The sequence below is a fragment of the Myotis nattereri genome, assembly GCF_964212035.1.
Source record: "Myotis nattereri genome assembly, chromosome: 5".
NCBI classification, from domain to species: domain Eukaryota; kingdom Metazoa; phylum Chordata; class Mammalia; order Chiroptera; family Vespertilionidae; genus Myotis; species Myotis nattereri.
Genome location: NC_138080.1, coordinates 60,210,587 through 60,232,870, shown reverse-complemented (window position 1 = coordinate 60,232,870; position 22,284 = coordinate 60,210,587). Strand labels below are relative to the sequence as shown.

General features: G+C 39.0%; 1 protein-coding gene across 1 annotated transcript in view; it reads right to left on the bottom strand.

The window, feature by feature from the left end:
* Positions 1-22,284, bottom strand: part of INPP4B (inositol polyphosphate-4-phosphatase type II B) — a 563,351-nt gene that overhangs the window by 150,278 nt on the left and 390,789 nt on the right. Inside the window, exons 10-11 of the mRNA XM_081093135.1 lie at positions 10,761-10,872; positions 5,468-5,540 (exon numbers count right to left, since the gene is read on the bottom strand). Coding sequence (XP_080949261.1) covers positions 5,468-5,540; positions 10,761-10,872 — 185 coding nt within the window. The remainder of the gene's footprint in view (positions 1-5,467; positions 5,541-10,760; positions 10,873-22,284) is intronic.

Genomic DNA, 22,284 nt, shown 5'->3' with positions numbered 1-22,284 from the left:
AACCACCGGAGCCCACTGGTTCCTGTTTTTGCTGGAGACAAGGTGTCTCCGTGGATGTGATTTAACGGGACAGATGAGAGACCTAACTGTTTTGTGCTTCTCTATGTTCAAAATTATCTACCCCTATGTCCCCACCCCAGCAACAAATAGATTTAAGTGTTCTTACTACCATTTTGCTTAAGGGAATGAGCCAATCATTAAAGAGGTAAAACTAGTGTTTTAACAACTTTATGAGTTCTATAATTAGAAAGTCAAACTAAATAAGAGCTTTACATTTCTAATACTTATTGTCTTGCAGTGTGTCTTGTTTCAGAGAATATAAAACCCAGCTGCTAAAAGGAATTTGGTTTCACAGGTAGTTAAGGTACAGCTATATCTTTCTTACTGAATTGTCGATTCCACCCACTCCTCCTCCCCATCTTTTCTCTCCTTCTGCCCTCAATTCCCCAGACTCCCAACGTACACATTCAACTTGCAAGACAAAACAGGGCACGAAAGAAGTGAGACCTCAGGGGGAAGAGTTTTTTCTCTTTAGTCTTACAATAGATAAGTGAATTTCCTGAATTATACATGAAGCCTCTGGAGATATAAATAGAATAGGGAAGAGCTGCTGAGAGATATGACATTCTCTTCTTCTCACTCTATAAGTGCTTCGTAACTCACTGGAGGCTGGCAAGTTCCACACAATACATGAAGGCACAGGCTGAGAAGGATGTCAATAGTTCCCTTTGCCTACAGATTTTTAAAAATGCCATATGGGAATATAATGGATTCATTCCAAAATTGCCGAGTGTAGATAGATAAATAAATAGAACAAAAGACAAAGGTACACGCAGGCCAAATTCATACATATTCTATACCTGCACAATGCATTTTTATATTCTGAGCAGAAACATTTTATGGTTGTACATAGTTGTTTTTTTCATACTTTTAAAAATCTAGTACACAGTGAATTCAATGGTTGATGTATCATAAAATTGTACACTTGCAGCCTATATAACTTTATTAACTGATCTATCCTAATAAATTTAATTTAAAAAAAATTTTAAAAATAAGTGAGATCATGTGATATTTGTCTTTCTCTGATTGCTTTATTTCACTTAGCATAATAGTCTCCAGGCCTATCCATGCTGTCTCAAAGGGTAAAAGATGCTTATTTTTTTACAACTGCATAGTATTCCATTGTGCAAATGTACCAGTTATTTAACCCGTTCATCTACTGATGGGCACTTAGGCTATTTCCAAATCTTAGCTATTATAAATAACTAGAGGCCTGATGCACAAATTTGTGCAAGAGTAGGCCTTCCTTCCCCTGGCTGCTGGCATTGCCTTCCCTCTGGCACCTAGACTTGGGCTTCCCTCTGGCCGCCAGCAGGCAGCCAGGACCCAGGCTTCCCTCACAGTCCCTGCTTCATCCAGAAGGTCGTCCAGAAGGACGCCAGGAAGGACGTCTGATCTAATTAGCATATTATGCTTTTATTATTATAGATGATGCTGCTACTAGCATAGGGGTGCATATATTCTTTATGACTGGTGTTTTGGGTTTTTAGGATATATTCCCAGAAGTGGGATTGCTGGGTCAAATGGCAGTTCCATTTTTAATTTTTTGAGGAAATTCCATACTGCATTCCCACCAGCAATAGTGTTCCCTTTTCTCCATATACTAGCCAGCACTTGTTGTTTGTTGGTGTGTGTGTGGGTGGGGGGATGAGAAGAGATAAACCAAAGAACTTATATACTTACTGGTGGGGTCCCTCAGCCTGGCCTGTGCCCTCTCACAATCCAGGACCCCTTGGGGGATATAGTAGTGCTCGAAGTGGCAGGCAACTGGGAAGGAGCCTGAGCCAGGGCCTGGCACCATACCACTCCTGCTCATCCTGACCCCACTGCACCTGCTGCGGGCTCGCGCCCAGTCAGTACCTATAGGGAGAGGTTTGCGCCACCATAGTGGCACTCACCAGCCATGAGCCTGGTGTCTGGCACCCGTCAGTTAGCTGAGCAGTGCTCCTGCTGTGGAAGCACACTGACCACCAAGGGGCAGCTCCTGCGTTGAGTGTCTGCCCTGGTGGTCTGTGCACATCATAGCAACCAGTCGACCAGTTGCTTAGGCTTTTATATATATAGATATCCATAGCCCATTGACAGAGATAATAGGGTGGTGAAGGCCTGGAGGGGCTGAATGGAGGTTGATGGAGGGAAGGGAGAGACCTGTAATACTGTTATCAATAAAAAAATAGATAGTTTTTAAAAACACAAAAGCATCTATCTTTTATAACATTTGACTGTCATTTAGTCTTATCTCTGCCTAATAAAAGAAGGCTAAGAGAACATGTGTGTGGCAAATATCCTAGGTTCTGAGTGTTCCTCTGGTTGACTAGACTAAGGAGGTTGAAAAGTGTCATTGGGACTAAGTGGAGTATCACCACCAAAACTGTCACTGCCATGAAAGGAGAAAAGCAGTAATCAATCATCTCTCACCCCTCTAAGGGAGCATATTTGAATTGCAGAATGCAGCTGCTCCCATCAATTCCATGGCAGCTGTCTTTGTCATATCGCAATTTACACATTAGGAATAGTACCCTCATAATTTGGAAGAGTTACTGCAATTCCTAGATTCATGCCTTACAGATTTTACCGCCCAAGTGATAGGAGGTGCTGATTTATTTTTCACTACGTTCCCTCTGCCTCTGCTTCCTCAGATAATATATTCCCTTACTTAAGACATTTTTCTCTTTCTCTTTGAAATTTATATTAAATCAATCACTATTTCAAAATGGCATTTCTTTTTGTGTGCATAAAAAATTACAAGGTTTGAATGAGTAAGTCATTTAAAAATTATCGTATAGTGTACACGATTTTGGTGATAACTTGATTCATTCAAATTGTATTGAAAATGAACTTAACATCTCCCACACTAAGTTTTGTTTCTCAAAACTGACATTTAGTAAATGAAATAGATTATCTGGATATCCTATATAATAAAAGAGAAACATGCAAATTAGCCGTCCCTCTTCTATGCTCAAGCCACGCCCACCAGCCAATGAGGAGTGTGTATGCAAATTAACCTGACAAAGATGGCAGGTAATGTGCATACCCAGAGCAGTGTGGGAGAGCAGGCAGCTTTGGGGGATGTGACTCCCTCGGTTGCTCCCTTGGGGGGACGTGGCTCCCTCAGTCACCAGACAGAGAACAGAGCAGGAGCGCCAGAGGCTTCCTGGGACATGGCTCCCTTGGTTGGGGAAAACCCAGAGCATGGGGAGCACCAGGAATTCTGGGAATAGTAGTTTTGGTAGCAGCCACAGGACCGGAAGTGGAAGCCCAGAGCGCAGGGAGTACCAGGAATGCTGGGATTCATAGTTCTCCTAGACACTAGCAAAGTGAGCCTGGAACAAGTTACTGTTGCAGTGGGGATGGAGGGAAAGCAAAGGTGAGAGACATAAGTAAAATCAGAGTGTCTAGGAATAAAGGGAAGATGTCCTAAAACTTCCAGAAAATCTCAACCAATGGAGCAAAGAAAAAAAAATGCCTCTATTATTCTGTGAACAACAAACCCAACTGGGTTGGAGGTCTCAGATAATTCACTCATATGATTGCCAAGACAGACAGAAACTCCCGGATTGGAGAGGGCTCCCCTGAGGGCTCCCATATTGGAGAGGGTGCAGGTCAGGCTGAGGGACCCCCTCTCCACTCCCCCACCCCCACCCAGTGCACAAATCTTCATGCATAGGGACCCTAGTATTACAATAAAGGACTAAAGGTTTATTTAACCTTCAGGTAGAGAAATAAATGTGAGGAGGACCCTTTAAGGATACATTAGATATTTTAACCACACAAATAATGTATCAAGTACTTTTATGGTCCAGGGCTGATCTAACTGTTGGGTAGACCCTTCACTTTTTAATGAATATCCCTCTAATATTACATCCTAAGTAAAATAAATTTTTTTTTAAAGAATGTCATTTGGTCATAAGTTGAGGCGGAGCTGATCTTTGGTATAATCCCTCATTCTACATAAGTGTAGTTAATGTTTTGTTGTTATTGTTAAATTTTATTTTGAGTTCTCTGTACATATAAACCCAGTCAAATGGTCGCCTTCCCTTTTTCCATTTCCATTCTCTATTATTAGTGTCTTCCTTCAGGGAACAACTCTTAATAGTTTGGGGTTATGTACTAGTAAGCCTTTGAAGTACGGTATCATTCATTCAGCTGATTATAATGCTATGTATGTCTTTGTTTAAATGTACATCAAGACAGGACTAGAAAAACATTAAAGCTTCTTCTGTTGTTATAGCAACATATTAATTAGTGTTTTTTTAGTAATAGCACAGCCTAGTAATTATGAGCAAAGGCCTTAGGATTGAAACTGTATTTAAATTCTGAACCTGATATTTGCTAAGTAGGTGAACTTGACCAATTGCCTCAGCTGTCACATGGGGATAATGATAGTACCTACTTCATAGCACATGTCAGATGTCAGAAATCAAGGTAAGACAGGCATACAAGGCATTGAGCACAGTGCCTGTCATTGTAAAAGTCATTATTTACTATTATTAGTGGTATAATAATTTATATTATTATTTAAATATTAGTTTCATAATTTACATATACATTTTATGACACATTTTTAACTGTACCATATATCAGTTTTATTCATAAGCTCATAATTTAACACATTGTTTAGTACCTTGTTGAAATTCAAATATATTACTACTAGATGCCTGGCGCACAAAATTCTTGCACGAGTACAGTCCCTAGGCCTGGCCTGCGATCAGGGCCATCTTCCCTGGCTGCAGGCAGCCAGCCCCGCCCCTTCTCACCACCCACCCTGGTTCCTGGCTCCCCATTCGCCATCAGGTGATCAGAGACTTCCTGCTGGGGGATGGGACCGAGAGATTGGCCAGCAGGCCCTGATTGGGAGATCAGGGCCTGTGGGCTGGGGCAGCTATGTTGAGCGCCTGCCCCCCTGGTGGTCAGCGCGTGTCATAGAGACCAGTTGTTTCACCATTTGTTCGACTTGCATATTACCCTTTTATTATATAGGATAAGTAAAACAGTACATACATACACGCCCAAGAATGTGCAGATATGTGTATGAATTTTTCTTGCTGAATCCATATATCTACTGTTCTAGCAACTTCATTTTGAGTTCTATAATTAGAAAATCAAAATAAATAAGAACTTCACATTTCTAATATTTACTCTGTTTTCCAGTGTGTCTTGTTTCAGAGAACATAAAATTAAGCAGCTAGCAGGAATTTGTCATTTAGCCAAGGTATTTATGCATCATTCTTGTGGAATTGTCAAGTCTCCCCCCACTCTCCTGGCTGATCACAATTACTGATTCAATGATTAAGTGTTCACAAACGATTCTATGAGAATGCTGCCCAGGCTTAGCGTTGACTCCACAGGAAATTAAAATGTATGCTCATATGAAATTAATGCAAGTTTTCAGAACAGAGGTACATACCTGCATTCAGAAAAGGTAAGTTGTCTTTTCCGCTCACATTCTCTGGTGCTGAACATTCACATACAAGTGCACACTAGGGAAGAACACAAAAAAAGGAAAAGAAAACAGTTGAAAGTAATCAAAATAAGAAAATTATTTTGTTTGCAGAACAAGAGGCAGTGCACATAGTATCAAAAAATTCTGAACAAGACATTTTGTAACACTATTTTCAGTGTTATCTCTATCATGAAGCTTGCTTAACTTGTGATTATTTATTTATAATATGATTGTATTATATGGTCATAGAGTACATTTTGGTTTTATTTAATGGCCACTTAGGAATGAAAGTAAAATCTGGGAAAGGACTATCCACAAAAGTTCCTAATACAGCAAATTAGATTTGACAAGCTGAAGGATTTTGTTTTTCTGACAGCTGGAATGATTTTGAATCAATAAAAAGCAAATTATTTTCTAGATTTTAAGCAAAGGCAACTTTAAATCATATATATATATATATATATATATATATATATATATATATATATATGATCTCTCAATCAGGGCCTGCGGGCCAACCTCTCGGTCCCTTCCCCCAGCAGGAAGTCTCTGATCGCCTGATGGCGAATGGGGAACCTGGAACTGGGGGTGTGGTGAGAAGGGGCAGGGCTGGCTGCCTGCAGCCAGGGAAGATGGCCCTGATTGCAGGCCAGGCCTAGGGATCGTACCTGTGCAAGAATTTCGTGCACCAGGCATCTAGTATATATATTATACTTTACTTCATTTTATATATATATGTTGTAGTATTTAATTACATAAAGGAAAAGGAGAGTTTTGTCTCTAGCAAAACAGTGCAAACACCTGCTCATAAAGTATGAGGACAATTTACAAATAAGCTGATCCAGAGATGGGCAAGGCCATGAGCCCTTACAAAGCCCACACTTGTCTCCACAGAAGAGAAGAGGCCTAGAGGAGCACAATGCCATGTTCCTGGTGAGCCAACCTCAAGTGGGAGACAGTATCCCAGACAATCTATTAGTAAGTGTGGGACTGTCCTTCAGCTTCCCATGAAGCTGTAACTAACAGAGGAAGCAAAACTCTTCTGACCCCAGGAGGTTGACAAGAGACCTATTTTCACACAAACACCAGGATTTGTTTCTTCACATGAGTTTCCTTCTATCTCTAGCCAAAAAAAACAACAAAAGGAAAACAATAAATTTTCAGAGCAAATATTTCAAACTGAACAAATAAATGCTGATAAAAAGAAAACAAACAAAAAACCAGCAATTTCTTCTGGTGATGAGTTCTGTGGGAAACAGCCACCATTCTGGAATGCTCGGCCTTCCTCAGAAGGTTCCTCAGACTCAGACCGCTCCCCCCAAAATGGGGAATCAGAATTGCTTGGGCTATTTCCTAACTGTCCAGTCTGTCTCCCTCCACCCTTCCTTCCCCAGGCACTGCCCACTTTGAGAATCATAACCACTGACGTCACAGGTAATGATGGATTATAGATATATATATAGATAGATTTAGAGATAGAAATAGATGATATAGATATAGATGACATATAGATATAGATATAGTTATATAGTTATAGATATAGATGATATAGCTATATAGATATAGATCTATCTGTATATACATATAGATAGATAGATATAGATATAGATGTAGATATAGATATAGATACACTAGAGGCCCGTTGCACGAAGATTCACGCAATAGGCCTTCCTTCCCCTGGCTGCTGGTACTGGTTTTCCTCCGGCACCCAGGACCCAGGCCTTTGGTCTGGCCACAGCGAGGCTTGGCTTCTCCTCTGTGGCCGCAGCGGAGAAGCCAAGCCTCTTTTGTCTTCAGTCTTCAGTCATCTTCAGTCTTCACTCTGCGCCTGCATATGCAAATTAACTGCCATCTTTGTTGGGTTAATTTGCATACTCAACCTGATTAGCTGGTGTGCATAGTGGAGTGATGACCAATTTACATATTTCTCTTTTATTAGTGTATACACACACACACACACACACACACACATATATATACACACACACACACATATATATATGTATGTATACACACACACGACACTCATGAATTTTGAGATATAGGACTTCAAGTCAGGTCACTGGAAGGCTTTGGATTCATACTTTCAGGGAGCTAAGGATCCAGGAGGAATGGCACATTCTGTGTTACATTTTAGTAAGTGCTCTGCTGAAAATAGACTATGGTGGGGGTCAGTGCCGGGAGGAGGAAGGGGGGAAACATTTAAGAGACTACTGTAAAAATGTAGGTGACAGTCAATGTTGGTAGCAGGGAAAGGGTCATGAGTCCTTGGATTCTGGATCCATTTAGAAGTCACAATCAACAGGATTTATTGACATATGGACTGTGAATATGAGACAAAGAAATGAGTAAACAATGACTTCAATTTTTTTTTTTAAAGTTTGGATACCTAATGCAACATTTCACCTAATATATTGGTTTTGTAAAAGGACAGTATTCGTATTTCTTTCGTGAATTTCCTTTCTACTGCTATGTGAGAGTAACACGTTGTCTTCTAGTTCTATGTATACATATATCAACTAAAAGTTTGAACCAGGGTAATATGGTGAATGACCCTCTGCTCTATCTTCCCTGGGTGAGAAACATAAATATAATAATAAAAATATGATCTGAGGAAACAAGTAAGTAAATGTATGTGAGAGGAGAGAGTTGGATTTTTTTATATATATTTTACTTCATGCTCTGAAGGCTATGTAAAATTCAAAATTAAAATGCAGTATTTTATATCAGAGGTATTATTATGAACTGAACTGTGTTCCTTAAAATTAATATGTTGAAGCCCAAACACCCAATGTGACTGTATTTGGAGATAGGACCTTTGTGGAGGTACTTAAGGTTAAAAGAGGTCATAGGGATGGGGCCCTAATCTGATGGGGCTGTGTCCTGAAAGAAGAGGAAGACACCAGAGCTCACCCTCTCTGTCTGTGCACCTGCACCGAGGAAAGATCATGTGAGGACACAGCAAGAAGCCTGCAAGACAGAAGAGAGCTATTGCTAAGAACTGAATCATCTGGCATTTTAATCTGGAACTTTAATCTGAAAACTGTGAGATAATCAATTTCTGTTTAAGCTACCCAGTCTATGATATTTTATTATGGCAGCTGAGCTGATTAATATGGGTATTAATAGTTTATCTGCTTCAATATACATGAGAGATGATGTGTCATGTACTCACATGACTATGGGTCTAAGTGTAGTTTCTTGTCTTTCTCTGCCATAAATGCAAACCAGTGAAAAGGATGCTATTATCAGGATATCCTTTCTTTCAGTGACTTTGTCCTTTCATTTGTTTCAGTCATTCACTAACTTGGGACTTAAATCTCCATCAGTAACAGACTGTGTTAATACACCTCACTGACTTTGATTTCGTGCATCTGCAAAAGTGTGTTTGCACCCAAAGATGATCCTGACCACGCTTTGAAAACACTGAGATAAAGTTATTTCCACACGACTCTCCTAAATGTCATGCAGAGTGGACTTACTCCATGTTCTCTGTTCAATCACCAATATTCCCCGGGACTGCCAACAGAGTCTATAGCAAATTTTATAAAGGAAATTTGCCAAAGGTCAAGGTTTACTAAGAATCAGGCAGGACGAAGGTACTGCCGACAAAGCTCGCTGTGTTTACCACTTCTGTCACCTGTGACTCGTACAGGGTTTGTGCTGACACCGTCACCTCCTATTTCTAGAAGAGCTCGGTTAAGTCTCTTTTTTAAGTTCGCATGACTAAGTCAGAAACATAAAGCAGGACTTGGGTGGGGCATATGCCTGCGTATCGAGTTCTCCGGTTATGAAAAGATCAGGATTCAGCTTGCGCTACCTCAGAATAGAAACGCAATAAAGAAATGAAGGGGGTAGACAAACTTTGAGAACAGAGAGGCAGCTAGTGATAGAGTCAGAGGCAGGGAAAGTAGCCTGACTTAGAAATGGGACATGTGTCGGCTCCTGGCCTGGCTCATACCCACAGGTCCAGGCACCATCATCTGCCTATTTCTGATCTCAGACCCTGCTTACCCTCAAAATCCTCCCTCCTTAATTTTGATACAAACATCCACGTGGTGCTAAGATGGGTCTTATATAGAACTCCAAAGGACACGAGGACCAAATAAAGGGACTAACCCCAAACGGGTCTTGTTTACACAAACCCTAAGAGGATCTGCTACGAAACTTCAGCATAGCCCTGACGTTTGGAGGCAACCTGATTCAAACTCCAGGCCTCCCTGTAATCTTTTCATGATCTGGGATATGCTCTGAGGGAGAGCAGGGGAACAGAGGGAAACAAGTGTTGCCTTTCTTAGGGCTAGAACTATGTATATTTGAAAAGGAGTCTTATATTGTGTAAAGTTAATGATTCATTAAGTGTTACATAAACACCATCTTCCATGTAGATGTTTCCTTACCAACAAAATCCAAATGTTCCCAGATAAGAGTCTCTAAGCTAGAAGTTAAGTCAGAATGAGCCTTGTCATTAAAAAAATGTTCATTTATAACGAGGCAGGAATTACAGTGTGTACACAAGCTCATGTTCCTGAAAAGAACGATTAGCCGTTTTGAAGCCTGTCCCCTATGTCTCAATAAAATAGGCAATTGCATTCCGAAGACAGGAATTTGGGCTAATACTCAATATCAAGTTTTCATCTCCTGCAGAAAAGGGAGTAGAAAGCAAGTAAAACTCCCGGCCACATCTTGAGAGGCACTGGAGCCTTTATCCTGGGCTTCAAGGAAGCCCTTTGGCCTCCAGCGGGCATCGCCCCTCCTCCAGAGCCGCCCCTCCACTGTGGGCAATTCCCTGCTTCTCTCTCTGCAGTTTCATAAGGCACAATGTTATGAAGTCTGCCCTCCGTCACATAATAATGAAATCTAAGTTCAAACTGCATCTTTTTCCAAAGAGGGTTTTGAGAGTAGGGAAGTGGTTACTTGTGGTAATAGTCCTCCAAGAATTTCCTGGGCATCTCCTGAAGGATTAATTATGGCAGAATGCAACCGTGATCAACTGAGAAGAGGCAGCGTGGACACAGGAGCAGGTGGAGAAGAGGAAGATGTTTCTGAGTGGCACCTGCCTTTGCCTAGTTCCATGCAAACAGCCTCAGCTTCAGAGGCTGAAACACACTTCTGGTACTCAGATTGCAGAGCTGATTTCTCATTTAGCTCTTGAAGAATGAGATTTCATACCCCATAGAGGTGTTGGTGATTCAGACATCCGGTGAAGATGATCCTTTCTAATTTAATTTGTGCAATGAGCTGGCGGAGACCCTACCTTTTGTCCCTGCACATCTGCCGTGATGTGGTCGGCTTCCCCATCCTCAATCTCCCCCATCTTCACGACACTGACTTCTATGGTGCCAACAACTTTACCACCATCTGAAGTTCTGCAACCAAACATAAATGACATGGAAAGGTAAGAATCTTCTCTCTCCTTAAATTGCAGTAATCCCCCCTTACCTGTGGTTTCTCTTGTTGCGGCTTCAGTTACCCTGCTATCAACTGTGGTCCAAAAATATTAAATAGAAAAGTCCCAGAAATAAACAATTCATAAGTTTGAAAAATGCACGCTGTTCTGAGTAGCAAGACGAAATCTTGCTGAGTCCTGCTCCGTCCTGCCCAGGACCTGAGTCATCCCTCTGTCCAGCCTCCCCATGCAGTACATGCAATATAATAAGGTATTTTGAAAGAGAAAGACCACATTCATGTAACTTTTACTACAATATACTGCTATAATTGTTCTATTGTATTAACAGTGTTATTCATCTCTCACTGCGACTACTTATAAGTTAAACTATATCATAGCTATGTATGTAGAAGAAAAAACAGGAGTACAGTATACATAGGGTGCGGTACTATCCACAGTTTCAGGCATCCATGGGGGATCTTGAAATGCATCCCCCTTGGATAAGGGTGGGCTATGCCCATACATATCTGTTTCTGGAAACCACGAACATTGCTATTTACTTCAATGGTTTTAATTAAACAAATCTGCTTAAACCACAGCAACGCATATTAATGTTGGTGTTGTTTTTAATTTCAAAAGAAAATGAACCATGAACTTGAAAGGTAAGTACATGGATTATCAAAACTGACTGTATGAAGGCGAAAGCCCCTCTAGGCTGGCAGGAGTGGCCTCAGCATCACGGGTCAGGGCCCTGTTTGGCAGCCTCCACACCTCTGTAACAGCAGAAGCCACAGCCCCTCTGCACTAATTACATGGGATATTGTGTACATCTATTACAGAAAACACAGCTGAGTACAATGGAAAAGACAATACACATCCCTATATTCCTCTATGACTGAGCCATTGGCTACAAAATTTGATTTTGTATCATTTTTCTTTCTAAGAGATCAGGTAAAGAAGATTCTCTGCTAGCAAACATAAGAAAGTTAAGAAACATGCAGAGCAGAATTTAATCATAGAGATTGGTTAGTACAACTTATTATTTTTTCAGCTAAAAAACCTGAGACTCAAAAAGATGGAAAGACTCGCCCAAGGTAACGAAGCGGCAAAACTGAAAACCCAGGTTTCTTTTTCAAATGTTGGTCACTGAGCAACTAACTCTTCTCTATTTAATGATGGTGATATTAAGATTTCCATCATCATTACTGTCTCAAACATGCACATGCTATGGTTGACAATAATAATGAAAGCTAAAAATAAAATGAACAACCACCATCTTTTAAGATTCTCTAATTTCTTTCTCTGAACAAGAAAATATCCAGAATAAATGATGCCATCATACCATGGAAATACTGCCACAAGTAATGGATATTTCTCCCTTTAACCTTCTTGCAAAATAGGTAACAAATCACCCCATAGTTATGATGTGTTGCTATAACTTCTAAGACTAACAAATAGTAATCACATGAGACTTGGTTTTCTTTATATAGTCATGTTCTTTTCATACTGTCTTTCTTTCAACCAATTCCTTCTACATGTCACTACTTTATTGTGAGAGGTGTCAGAGAAGAGAAAATTAGTAAAAGGAATTTACCAAAATGCTAATTAAAATAATGACTAAGTTAATTAACAATTATGTTATTAGATAATTAATTATGCTTTTAAGAAAACTGAAATAGAAAATTCTGGTAAGCATATATAGCTAGTTTTACAATGCAATAAAATAAAGATTATGTACATAAAAAGTTATTTACTTGTTAAATAGCATATTAAGATTTCATATTAAAATATAAAAATGCAATTTTTAAGTCACTGTAAATCATAACATTGACTCAATTATTTAAAATTAATATATAAAACTTAATCATTCATCATAAAGAAGATGTGTATGTGGAAGATAGTATAATCTTTTTAGTAAAAAACTATATTAACTTCAATTCTGGGATGGTTATAAATAATTCATTATACCATTTCCAGTTGAAAATGACATAATAACTTGTCATAAGTTATGATATGACATAGCTCTGTACAATTTTTCAGTACCTGATAGTAAAACAGTTTATTAACAAGAACCTTCATTGGCACTATCCGTAATTAATTTTCTAAAAGATCTGCATACTTTCTTCCCCTAATCTGATGATTAATAGCAATTAAACATACCTGTTTCTTCATATGAGAATTGTTTAAAAATTTGTGCATGAACAAAATTTATATATAACATTCTAATTTTTTCCTTGAACTAAACCAAGGGATGCACATAATGCTTTGAAACAGAAGGCAGATGTTCCACAGCCTATCCCAAGACTGTAGAATAAAGCAATATATACCATAATGGTTAAAAGTGTGAGCTCAGGAATTTGAGCTAGCTGCTAGCTGCACGACTGTGGGCAAGGGGCTTAGCTATACAACACTTCCTTGTAAAATGGAGACAATGATAACGTTGTTATAAGGATTATATTGACATGATTTGTGTAAAGTGCTCATCACAAGGCCTTATACAAGATACGTGCTTCTTCCTTCTCCGCCCCCCACCCCCCCTTGTCCTGGTAGTACAAGTGGCAGCAGCTACATAATTATTATTGCCAGTAATGTATTATATGATATTTAATTTTATTATCTCCAGAAATATTTTATTAAAATTGGCATTAAAGATTATAGAAAAAGATTATAGGATCTTATGCCATATGAATTTCAACAGTGATTATGCACTCACTAGAGCTAGAAAGCCTTAGTAATAAAAGATGTTCTAAAGCTTACATTCCTAACAGTGGAAAAAGCACAAGTTTATAAATAATTACAATGACAGCAAGCATTTCAAAGAGCCAAAGCAGATGACTGAGCAATGTCCTGTGGGAGTAAGCTTCTGAACGATATTTCTATCTGTTTCCTTTGAAAAAGTATCTGGCTATTTTTGCAATAATTTTTATGCCTCTGGGTTTCCTATTTCTATTTATCTACCAAGGCTTCCACTTATTCCCAGAGCAAACGTAAAGCAAGGGGCTTGGTGAATCTAGCGACACTAGGGGGATTGTAGAATCAACCTCCCCCTGAACCACTTTGTTTAGAACACTCTAAATATCCTAAAGGATGCCTCTTCATCTGAGATTTGTGGGAGACAGAATGGGGAATCCAGGTTATAAACTAAAGAATTGAAGCCAATGAACAGGCAGTTAAAATGCAGAACAGTTCATTATTCATTCTGTATCAATTTCCCAGACCCAGCATATGGATATTCAACACTTCCCTCCAATCAGGAGAATCACGATTGGAATATCTATTCCCTTTCTCCAAAGGCTGTTTCAAAGATCATTTAGTAGAAATTTAGGAAAAATTTATATTCTTAAACTCTCAATTATGCTTTCAACCCATCAGGTTGGGGAGGCTAGTGATAATTGCTTAGCCATTATTCATCACAAAAACTCTACTGAGTTGTCTGTAATGGAAATTCATCATATCTGTATGAAAGACAAACAGAAGAGAGTTCTGGATTGGAAGCGAGAAACCCAAGCACTATTTCCCGCTCAACTGCTAACTAGCTGTGTGATGAAGGACATATCACTTAAATTACCTGGATTTTAGTTTCCTTTGAGGCCAAACAAAGAGTCAGTTTCTAATAGCTGTTCTATAATACCAGCAATAATCGCTAATTATCCACTATTCACTCCTGTGGCTTCATAATATTATTCTATCATAGGTACCATAGGCCATCATAGGTTGGTGCAACCTTGAGGAAAATCTGAGACACATTCTAACCTATCGTGCTCACTCCCACCTTCCTGTCCAAACTTTCCCCAAAACAAAGGACATGATAAACCTGGGAAGAAACTCAAAACTTATAGTCCAATAAAATAGCTATTTTTTCTTATTTTATCCAGTTATACGTATTTTTTTTCTGGCATTATGTTATTTTTACAAGGATACAAATTTGACTGAGCCAAGAAACACTTTTCGAAAAACTTATATGGCAATAAAAACAGGCTGTAGTAAGAAATAACTATCTCAATCTATGTGAAGGGGGAAAAAAAAACACTATGCCATTTCAAACAGTCTACTGCCAGGTCATTACCACTAGTTAATGCAGAGAGCTGTACGAGAAATAAAAGATGGGGTAGTCCACGGCTGCTAAAGTATCCCCATCACAGCGCTGCGTTCCTATTTGTTTCAGCAGATACACTTAAATATTTAATCACGCCAACAAGATGAAAGACAACAAAGAGGAAAATTTCAGCAACACAAATCTATACTCCCTTCTCACTTAGGTTTTCGGCATGCATAAAACATACGTGATTAAGGCTCTTTAAAAGCTGCCTTTAAAATAACTTCCCTAATGCTTCCTAATAACACATTCTATTTCCTATGCGGAAACACACAAACATTTTTACAAGATTGAAAAAAGGGTGATGGGGACAGTCTTCTAACAAAGGACAATTTCATGACATTCTTCCTCTAACCTTCTTCACCACCTACGTTATACCTTTCCTAGTAGAGCAAAAAGAAAAAAAACAAACCTACCACTGGAAATGTGGAACAGTAACATGTAAATAATTCCTCTACTATGGAAATGCCACAGAGATACAAACCAACAAAGTGACTTTGTAAATATCCAGGGAAAACCCATCATTAGCCACTGTCAGTCTTTGTGAATAGAAAGTAAGCCTGGTGCTATGCACGGACTCTTTAGCTGTAAGGTGTGCCTTGCATTTAAACCACCTAGACAAGTAACTGGAAAACGAAGGTCTCACCTGGACAGGAAAATAAACAACGGCCATAAGTAAACAAAGTGAGTGAGTACCCCCGGATGATCTTCCTGGTGAATTTATTTACCTGGTAACGCTAGATTTACTTAGGGCTCACGGAAGTGAGAGTTCTATTTAAGTATGTATAACTAAACATACCTCTATCCTGGCTGAAATTCAGAAATGTAAGAAGCCATATAATCCTTTCAAACTAGAACTCAAATAAAATGTTTTAGTAGTTCTAACTATTAGAACTTACACACTAAGGTTTAGTCCTTAGTCCCCCCGCCCCCCTTGCTTTTTTTTTCTTTCCTCTCTTTTCTCATTACAAGCTGGCCTTCAGAAATTCCATCCATTATTATGGGATTCAACTCTCTCTTCTATAAGACTCTACCACAATTCTATATTCCCTATTCTGTCCTGATTTCCTGATTTAGAACTCCAGTTTCCTTTTGTCCTGACATCGTTATTTCACACTCTGTAAGTTTGAAATCTATCATTTCCTTTCCTTAAGCCCAACTCACATCGACAGCCATAGCATTCTCCAAAGACCAAAAACTACAGACTACTCCACCTCTACTTTTGCTTTGCCCTGCCCCTACCTTCCAAGAAGTCACCCCATCCTGTCCATAAAGTTTCTTCCGCGTGGTCCTCTCCAATGGCAACATCCCAATTAGATTCATCACCTCTGATATGTTACACCTGGAGAACCTACCTCCCATCTGCCGGTATCTTTCCCTTCTATTCCATTCATGTCAGGTTTTATTCTTAAAGCCTTGCTGTCACTATTTTATTTCCTTTCCTGTGTTAAAAGTTCTTAGATATTGCTCAATGCCAATCCAGAGAATCTGAAGTATAGCCTATCTTCTAAGACCTTATATCAGGACTTGTCAAGAGGTATGGATATCTCAGTATCTTTGGTTCAAATTGGTTCATATCATCACACACCATGAAATAGCAGAGTGTGCTTTAGTGGAAACTGCAGTCAGCATTAACAAAGTTCTCACTCGTGGTGTTGGCTCTTTGCAGTAAAGAGGTATGTGATCATGAGCAGGCAACTCGGACTCCATAAAATTTTCCAAATTATACATATGAAGATCATAAACATCCTACTTATCTCAGATTTATGTTACCAAAAATAAAATCTTAAATTTAAATATAAAAATGCGTTAGAAGTCCTATGGTTACACAGTGTGGGCCATGAAGCTTCAAGAACAACAACATGGGTAGGTTGATGATGTTTTTTAGACTAATTGGCTTGTAGAGTTCTCTTCACTGCTAAATACTGCTAAATTCCCCCTATAAAACTAGCTACAGCAAATATTTCCCTCCTTGTGACTCTATTTGGAAACTTCTTGTTTCAATGTTAATGTGAAATACAAACCATCTCCTTGAATGTAAGAAATATATTGCTACATAACAAACGACCACGAAATTCAGTAACTGAAAGCCACACCATTTGTTATCTCACAGTTTCTACAGATCAGATGTCTAGGCCAGGTCCTTTACTCAGGGTCTCACACGCCTAAAATTTATGTCAGCTAAGCTGCATTCTCATATGTTAGATCTAGAAAATAATCCTCTTCCCAGCTCTTTCAAATGTTGTGGGTAGAATTCATTTCCTTATGGCTGAGGTATGTCTCTTTATTCCCCCTAGTTATCAGCTGGGATGACACTCAGCCCTGGAGGCCACCCTCAGGTCCTTACCATGTGGCCCTCTCCATAGGCAGCTCACCAGATGGCAGTTTGCTTTTTCAAGGTCAGCAGGAGAATGTCTCTCTCTAGTCTGCTAAGAGGGTGTCAGTCTGATATCTCAGATACCCAGTGAAGAATGTGGTTTAAGGAGGGAGTGATCCACTGGGCAGATATGCTAAGAAAGAGGAGCATGGGTAATTTTCCACTGGATTCAGCAATATGGAAGCCATTCATTCCTGATCATGACAAGAGCTATTTAGGTGAAGTACTAGGGATGAAAGCCTGATGAGAATGGGTTCAAAAGACAATCCTACTGGAGAGCATTATGCTAAGCGAAATAAGCAGTCAGAGAAAGATAAATATTACATCATCTCACTCATTTGTGGAATATAATGAACAACATAAACTGATGAACAAAAACAGATCCAGAGACAGAGAAGCATCGATTAGACCGTCAAACTTCAGAGGGAAGGTAGAGGAGGGTAGAGGTAAGGGGGAGGGATCGACCAGAAAACTTGTATGCATGCATATAGGCTTAACCAATGGACACAGACACCAGGGGGGTAAGGGCATGAGTTGGGGGGTGGGGGGCAATGGGGGATAAAGACACATATGTAATACCTTAATCAATAAAAAAAAAGCCTTTTAAAGAAAAAAAAAGATAATCATAGGAGTCACTGTAGAGACAGCTCATAAAATGATTCTTCTATGAAGAAGAGCAGGGAAATGGAGTATAAGTTAGAAGGCAATGTGAAAGATTTGGCAGCATTTTTTAATGCTACTAGACATGATCTAATACAGAGGAAATAATTATAATACAAAAGTAAAAGGGGATAATTGTTGGAATAATGTCTTGGATAGGTGAGAAAGGATGCAATCTAAAAGATGAGTAGAGGGGTTGACTTTAGACATGCAGCAGAGTTCATCAACAGTAACAGAAGAAAGGCAAAGTAGATGCTGGTAAGGTGGTAAATAAAGCGTGAGAAATTGTCAAATTCCTCTTCTCAGTGAAACAGGAACCAGATAAATCCACTGAGAATGAGGAAGAGGGGAGATATCTGGAGGTTCTTGGAACAAGGTGTGAAATAATGGTTTAAAGGTTGGGAGGGCAAATGGACCAGGGGAATCTAGTGGGACTATAGACTAGTAGTAAAATCACCCAGGAAGTTAGGGGTCGTGATTCCTAATGGAACCTAGAAGCATGGAAATTGGGCTACCCTAGCCCACTTGAACAAAATGTTGGATTTAAGCACAGTTTTTGTTGTTGGAGCTTTTATTTTTATTTTATCCATCCATCCATCCATCCATCCATCCATCCATCCATCCATCCATCCATCTTTTGCTTAGAAAGTATAGTAATAGAAGAGGGGCACAGCAGTTGAGGGTGTGTGCAAGGAAATTGTTTTGTTATTTCTCAGTGATGGACCATGCAACCTCAACTATGTAAGAAGAATTCTGGATATGGGGGAGGAATCTGTGAAGAGTGAAGACATGACTTTAGATCAATGACTTGATGCAGTCAAGGAGCAACTCGGAAGATACTGGAAAGATCTGAGATGGAAATCAGAAAATAGAATACAGCACTTAAATTAAGACTCTGGAGGGGTGGAATTAATGGCAAAATCTAGGGAATGACCATGGAGTGGGTTGTGAAGGAGGGTAGAGAAAATCCGGAAAGCCTAATGAACTGAAAAGATCACCTACATGGCTATGGAATCGCATGTGTAAGAGGAGCAGTGCTGAAGAGGGACACGGTGAATTGCAAGTTAAAATCCTCATCAAATGGTGACATCTTTAGGTCATATCCGAAATGAGAGAAGCCAATGGTATATTGGAGGCTGTGAGCCTCAATCCTGGAGAGTTTTCAGAGGATGCTCATCCTACACCAGGTAGCCACTTAGCAGAGCTGTCAGGGAGAGAGAGCCAGCTCCCAGTTAAATAAAGAATAATGACCAAGGAGAGGGGAAGGGGCTGAGGAGGCATCTCAGGTATCAGAATAGAGTTGGGAAGCAGAGGCCACCAGGAACAGAGTAAGAACTAGACAAACAGGGAAAATGATGGGTAGATGAAGGATATCTGCACAGGGACCCAAGAATGAGTAAAGGTTATTGACACAAGAAGGAAATTCAGTTTAACAAGGCAAAATAAGCAAGGGCAGACAGGGTAGCACTAATTTTAAAATATTACAAAACCTGAAATTTCCCGTTCTTTGATTTTAACTTGTTTTGTAACATCGTCTTGACACTGCATTACCAAATCCTCTGGTAATTATTTCAGAGTTCAAAATGTGACTGATTCACAGTTAAAGCAGTGCAGGTAGAACAACAAAGGTCCCTACAGAAATTTTTGTTCTAAGGAAGGAAAATAAGTAAAGCAAAGTGCAAGAAACACTGTTACATAGAAATTATATACTGTTCTTATTCATGCTAAACAGAATCTGAAGGTCAACAGGAATAAGTCAAATGCCCTGTGCCAGGTTTTCAATATAAAGTATATGGGAAAGCAATACTTTTTATGCAAAAATCTCCCTTTTAAAGCATTATTTTTAAACTTTTTATTATAAGAGAGCATATCTATTAATAATTAAAAGATGTTTATCACATCTCTAAAAAAAATCCATGTAAGAAAAATAATGGGTTTGGGTATTCAGTATGCTGAGGTTCTCAAAGAAAATAGAAAGAGTAAAAATGAAGTCACAGGATTAAAATTTTCAATGCAACAGAGATTTCTCTATATCCTTTTATAAATTTTTAAGAACTGAATTGAAGTTAGTATTCCAAATGAAAGTTTGACTAACTTGAAACAACTCTGGATGTAGCTATTTTCTCCTTCATTCTAAGATAAACTCCTGAGAACTCAGTATCAAAATTGGATAAAATCTGAGAATGCTTGAGCAGAAAGTAATCTTAAGTATCATCCAATTCATTTTGTACAAACTGAGGCCCTGAGAGGTTAAGTGAAAGGTTCAAAGCCACCTCTCAAGTCATTAGCAGTGATGGAATTTGTCCAAGAACATTAACAATCAGAAGGCTATGTCTGATTTTTTTAAAATTTACTTCTGAAAATCAAAATATGAAATGGTAATTTATTTATCTATTTATCTATTTATCTATTTATTTTTAGCTTCTTGGTCAATAAGTAGTAAGGTTGCCCACAGCTTCTGTCCGAATTGGCTACAAATCAGGTTCTCATGATCTTCTTGGATTTGGAGTTGATCATTTGCTAGAACACTTCACAGAACTAAGAAAAGTACTTATTTCACCAGTTTATTACGTTATAAAGGATATCATAAAGGGTATAACCAGAGAAAAGACTCATAAGTTCCTGAGTGAAGGATCTTCTGTGCCGTGGAGCTGACATGTACCACCCTGCCAGAACATGAAGGTGTTCACCAACCCAGAAGCTACTGGAACTCACTACATTTGACATTTTTCTGGAGGGTTGCTCACATAGGCATGATCGATCATTCACTCAATTTCCAGCCCCTCTACACTTCAGGGAGGTGAGGTGTGGAGCTGAAAGTTCCAAGCTTCTAATTATGACTTGGTCTTTCTGGTGACCAACTGGCATCCAGGAGCCCAACTGTCTCTTACTCAGAAGATAAGGTAGCTCAGAAAGCAGTTTCTTAAGAGTTTTGGAGTGGGTTGTTGGGAGCTGAACTAAATCAACACACGTCGATGAAATTTTTTTCAGAATAGGACAATAAACATATTGACCAATATTGAAGAACAACATAAAGATCTCCTTCCTGGAATCATATGTCTAGTTAATGCTAGAATTTGGACCACAATCCTAAGCAGTCATGTGACTTGGTTTCCAGTCCTAGTTAATGCAATAGGCAATCTACATGGCCATCTTACAACCTGCACTTAAACTTCATGAATCAGCGTTATGTACTGATTATTAATATGCATGGCTCAAACAGAAGGAGAAACTCTTGCCCAGAATGGGTAATCATGAGCACTTTGAAACGATACTTGTTCCATTGTCGGCCTCTCCTCTAGCCTAAGAGTTGCCCAGCATTCTATTTTCAGATTAGTTCCAGAAGAAAACTCTCCTGATACTTGGAAATTCACTAGCCTTTCTTTTTGACTCCATCTCTCTGTATCTGTAGGAAAGACATTAGGTGGAACGTTTGAAACACTTTCACTGAGGGATGAACCTGTAGGTGTAAGAAAGGAAAAACCACTGTCCAGGAAATATATATATTCCTATTATTTATTTACCTTAGCTCTGAAACTCAACGAATACTGGACTGCTTCATTTTATGTCCGTGACTAGCATTTTTGAACTCAAAGAATTTATAAAAAAATATTTGAGGAAGAGAAGCAATTTCATAATAAATATTATAAAACCAGTCACACATATTTTTATTCTTTTCCCCTCACTGGAGCTTCATATAGCCTTTATTATCTCAATATATTTTTCAAATGAACTTGGCAGGAAAGATAGTGTCACTCAGTCCTTCAAGGACAGGAGGGTTTTGAGGAAAGCAGAGATGGCATGAAAGACAAAATGGGGAGTAAACTATTGTCTATTAAAGTATGAAGGGACCCGTTCCTTAAAAGCTGTGATATGATCCCATAATTTAAGTTCACCTCAGTGACATTAATTTCATTAGTAGGCAGATGGGAAATTTTAAGCAAAGTAATTAACTCCTGGTGACAGTTATGAAACTTCGCTTCCTCCAATGTCACAATCACAGGTTTATCCTTAAAGTACTTTAAAGGCTCTGTCATTTGGCCTTAGAAGCAGTTCATTTCTACTAGTCTTAGAAATGAGGCTTGACAGCTAGGAGATTTAGTGCTAGTTGGCAGAACAAACAAACAAACCCAAGGATCCTTAGAAACTGTCTTTCTTAATATTGTGTAAATCCCTGGAAAAACTTCAATTTCATTCTAGATAAGAGAAACATAATTCCCACTATACATCATTTCTAAATTGAAGATTGAAACTTTTAA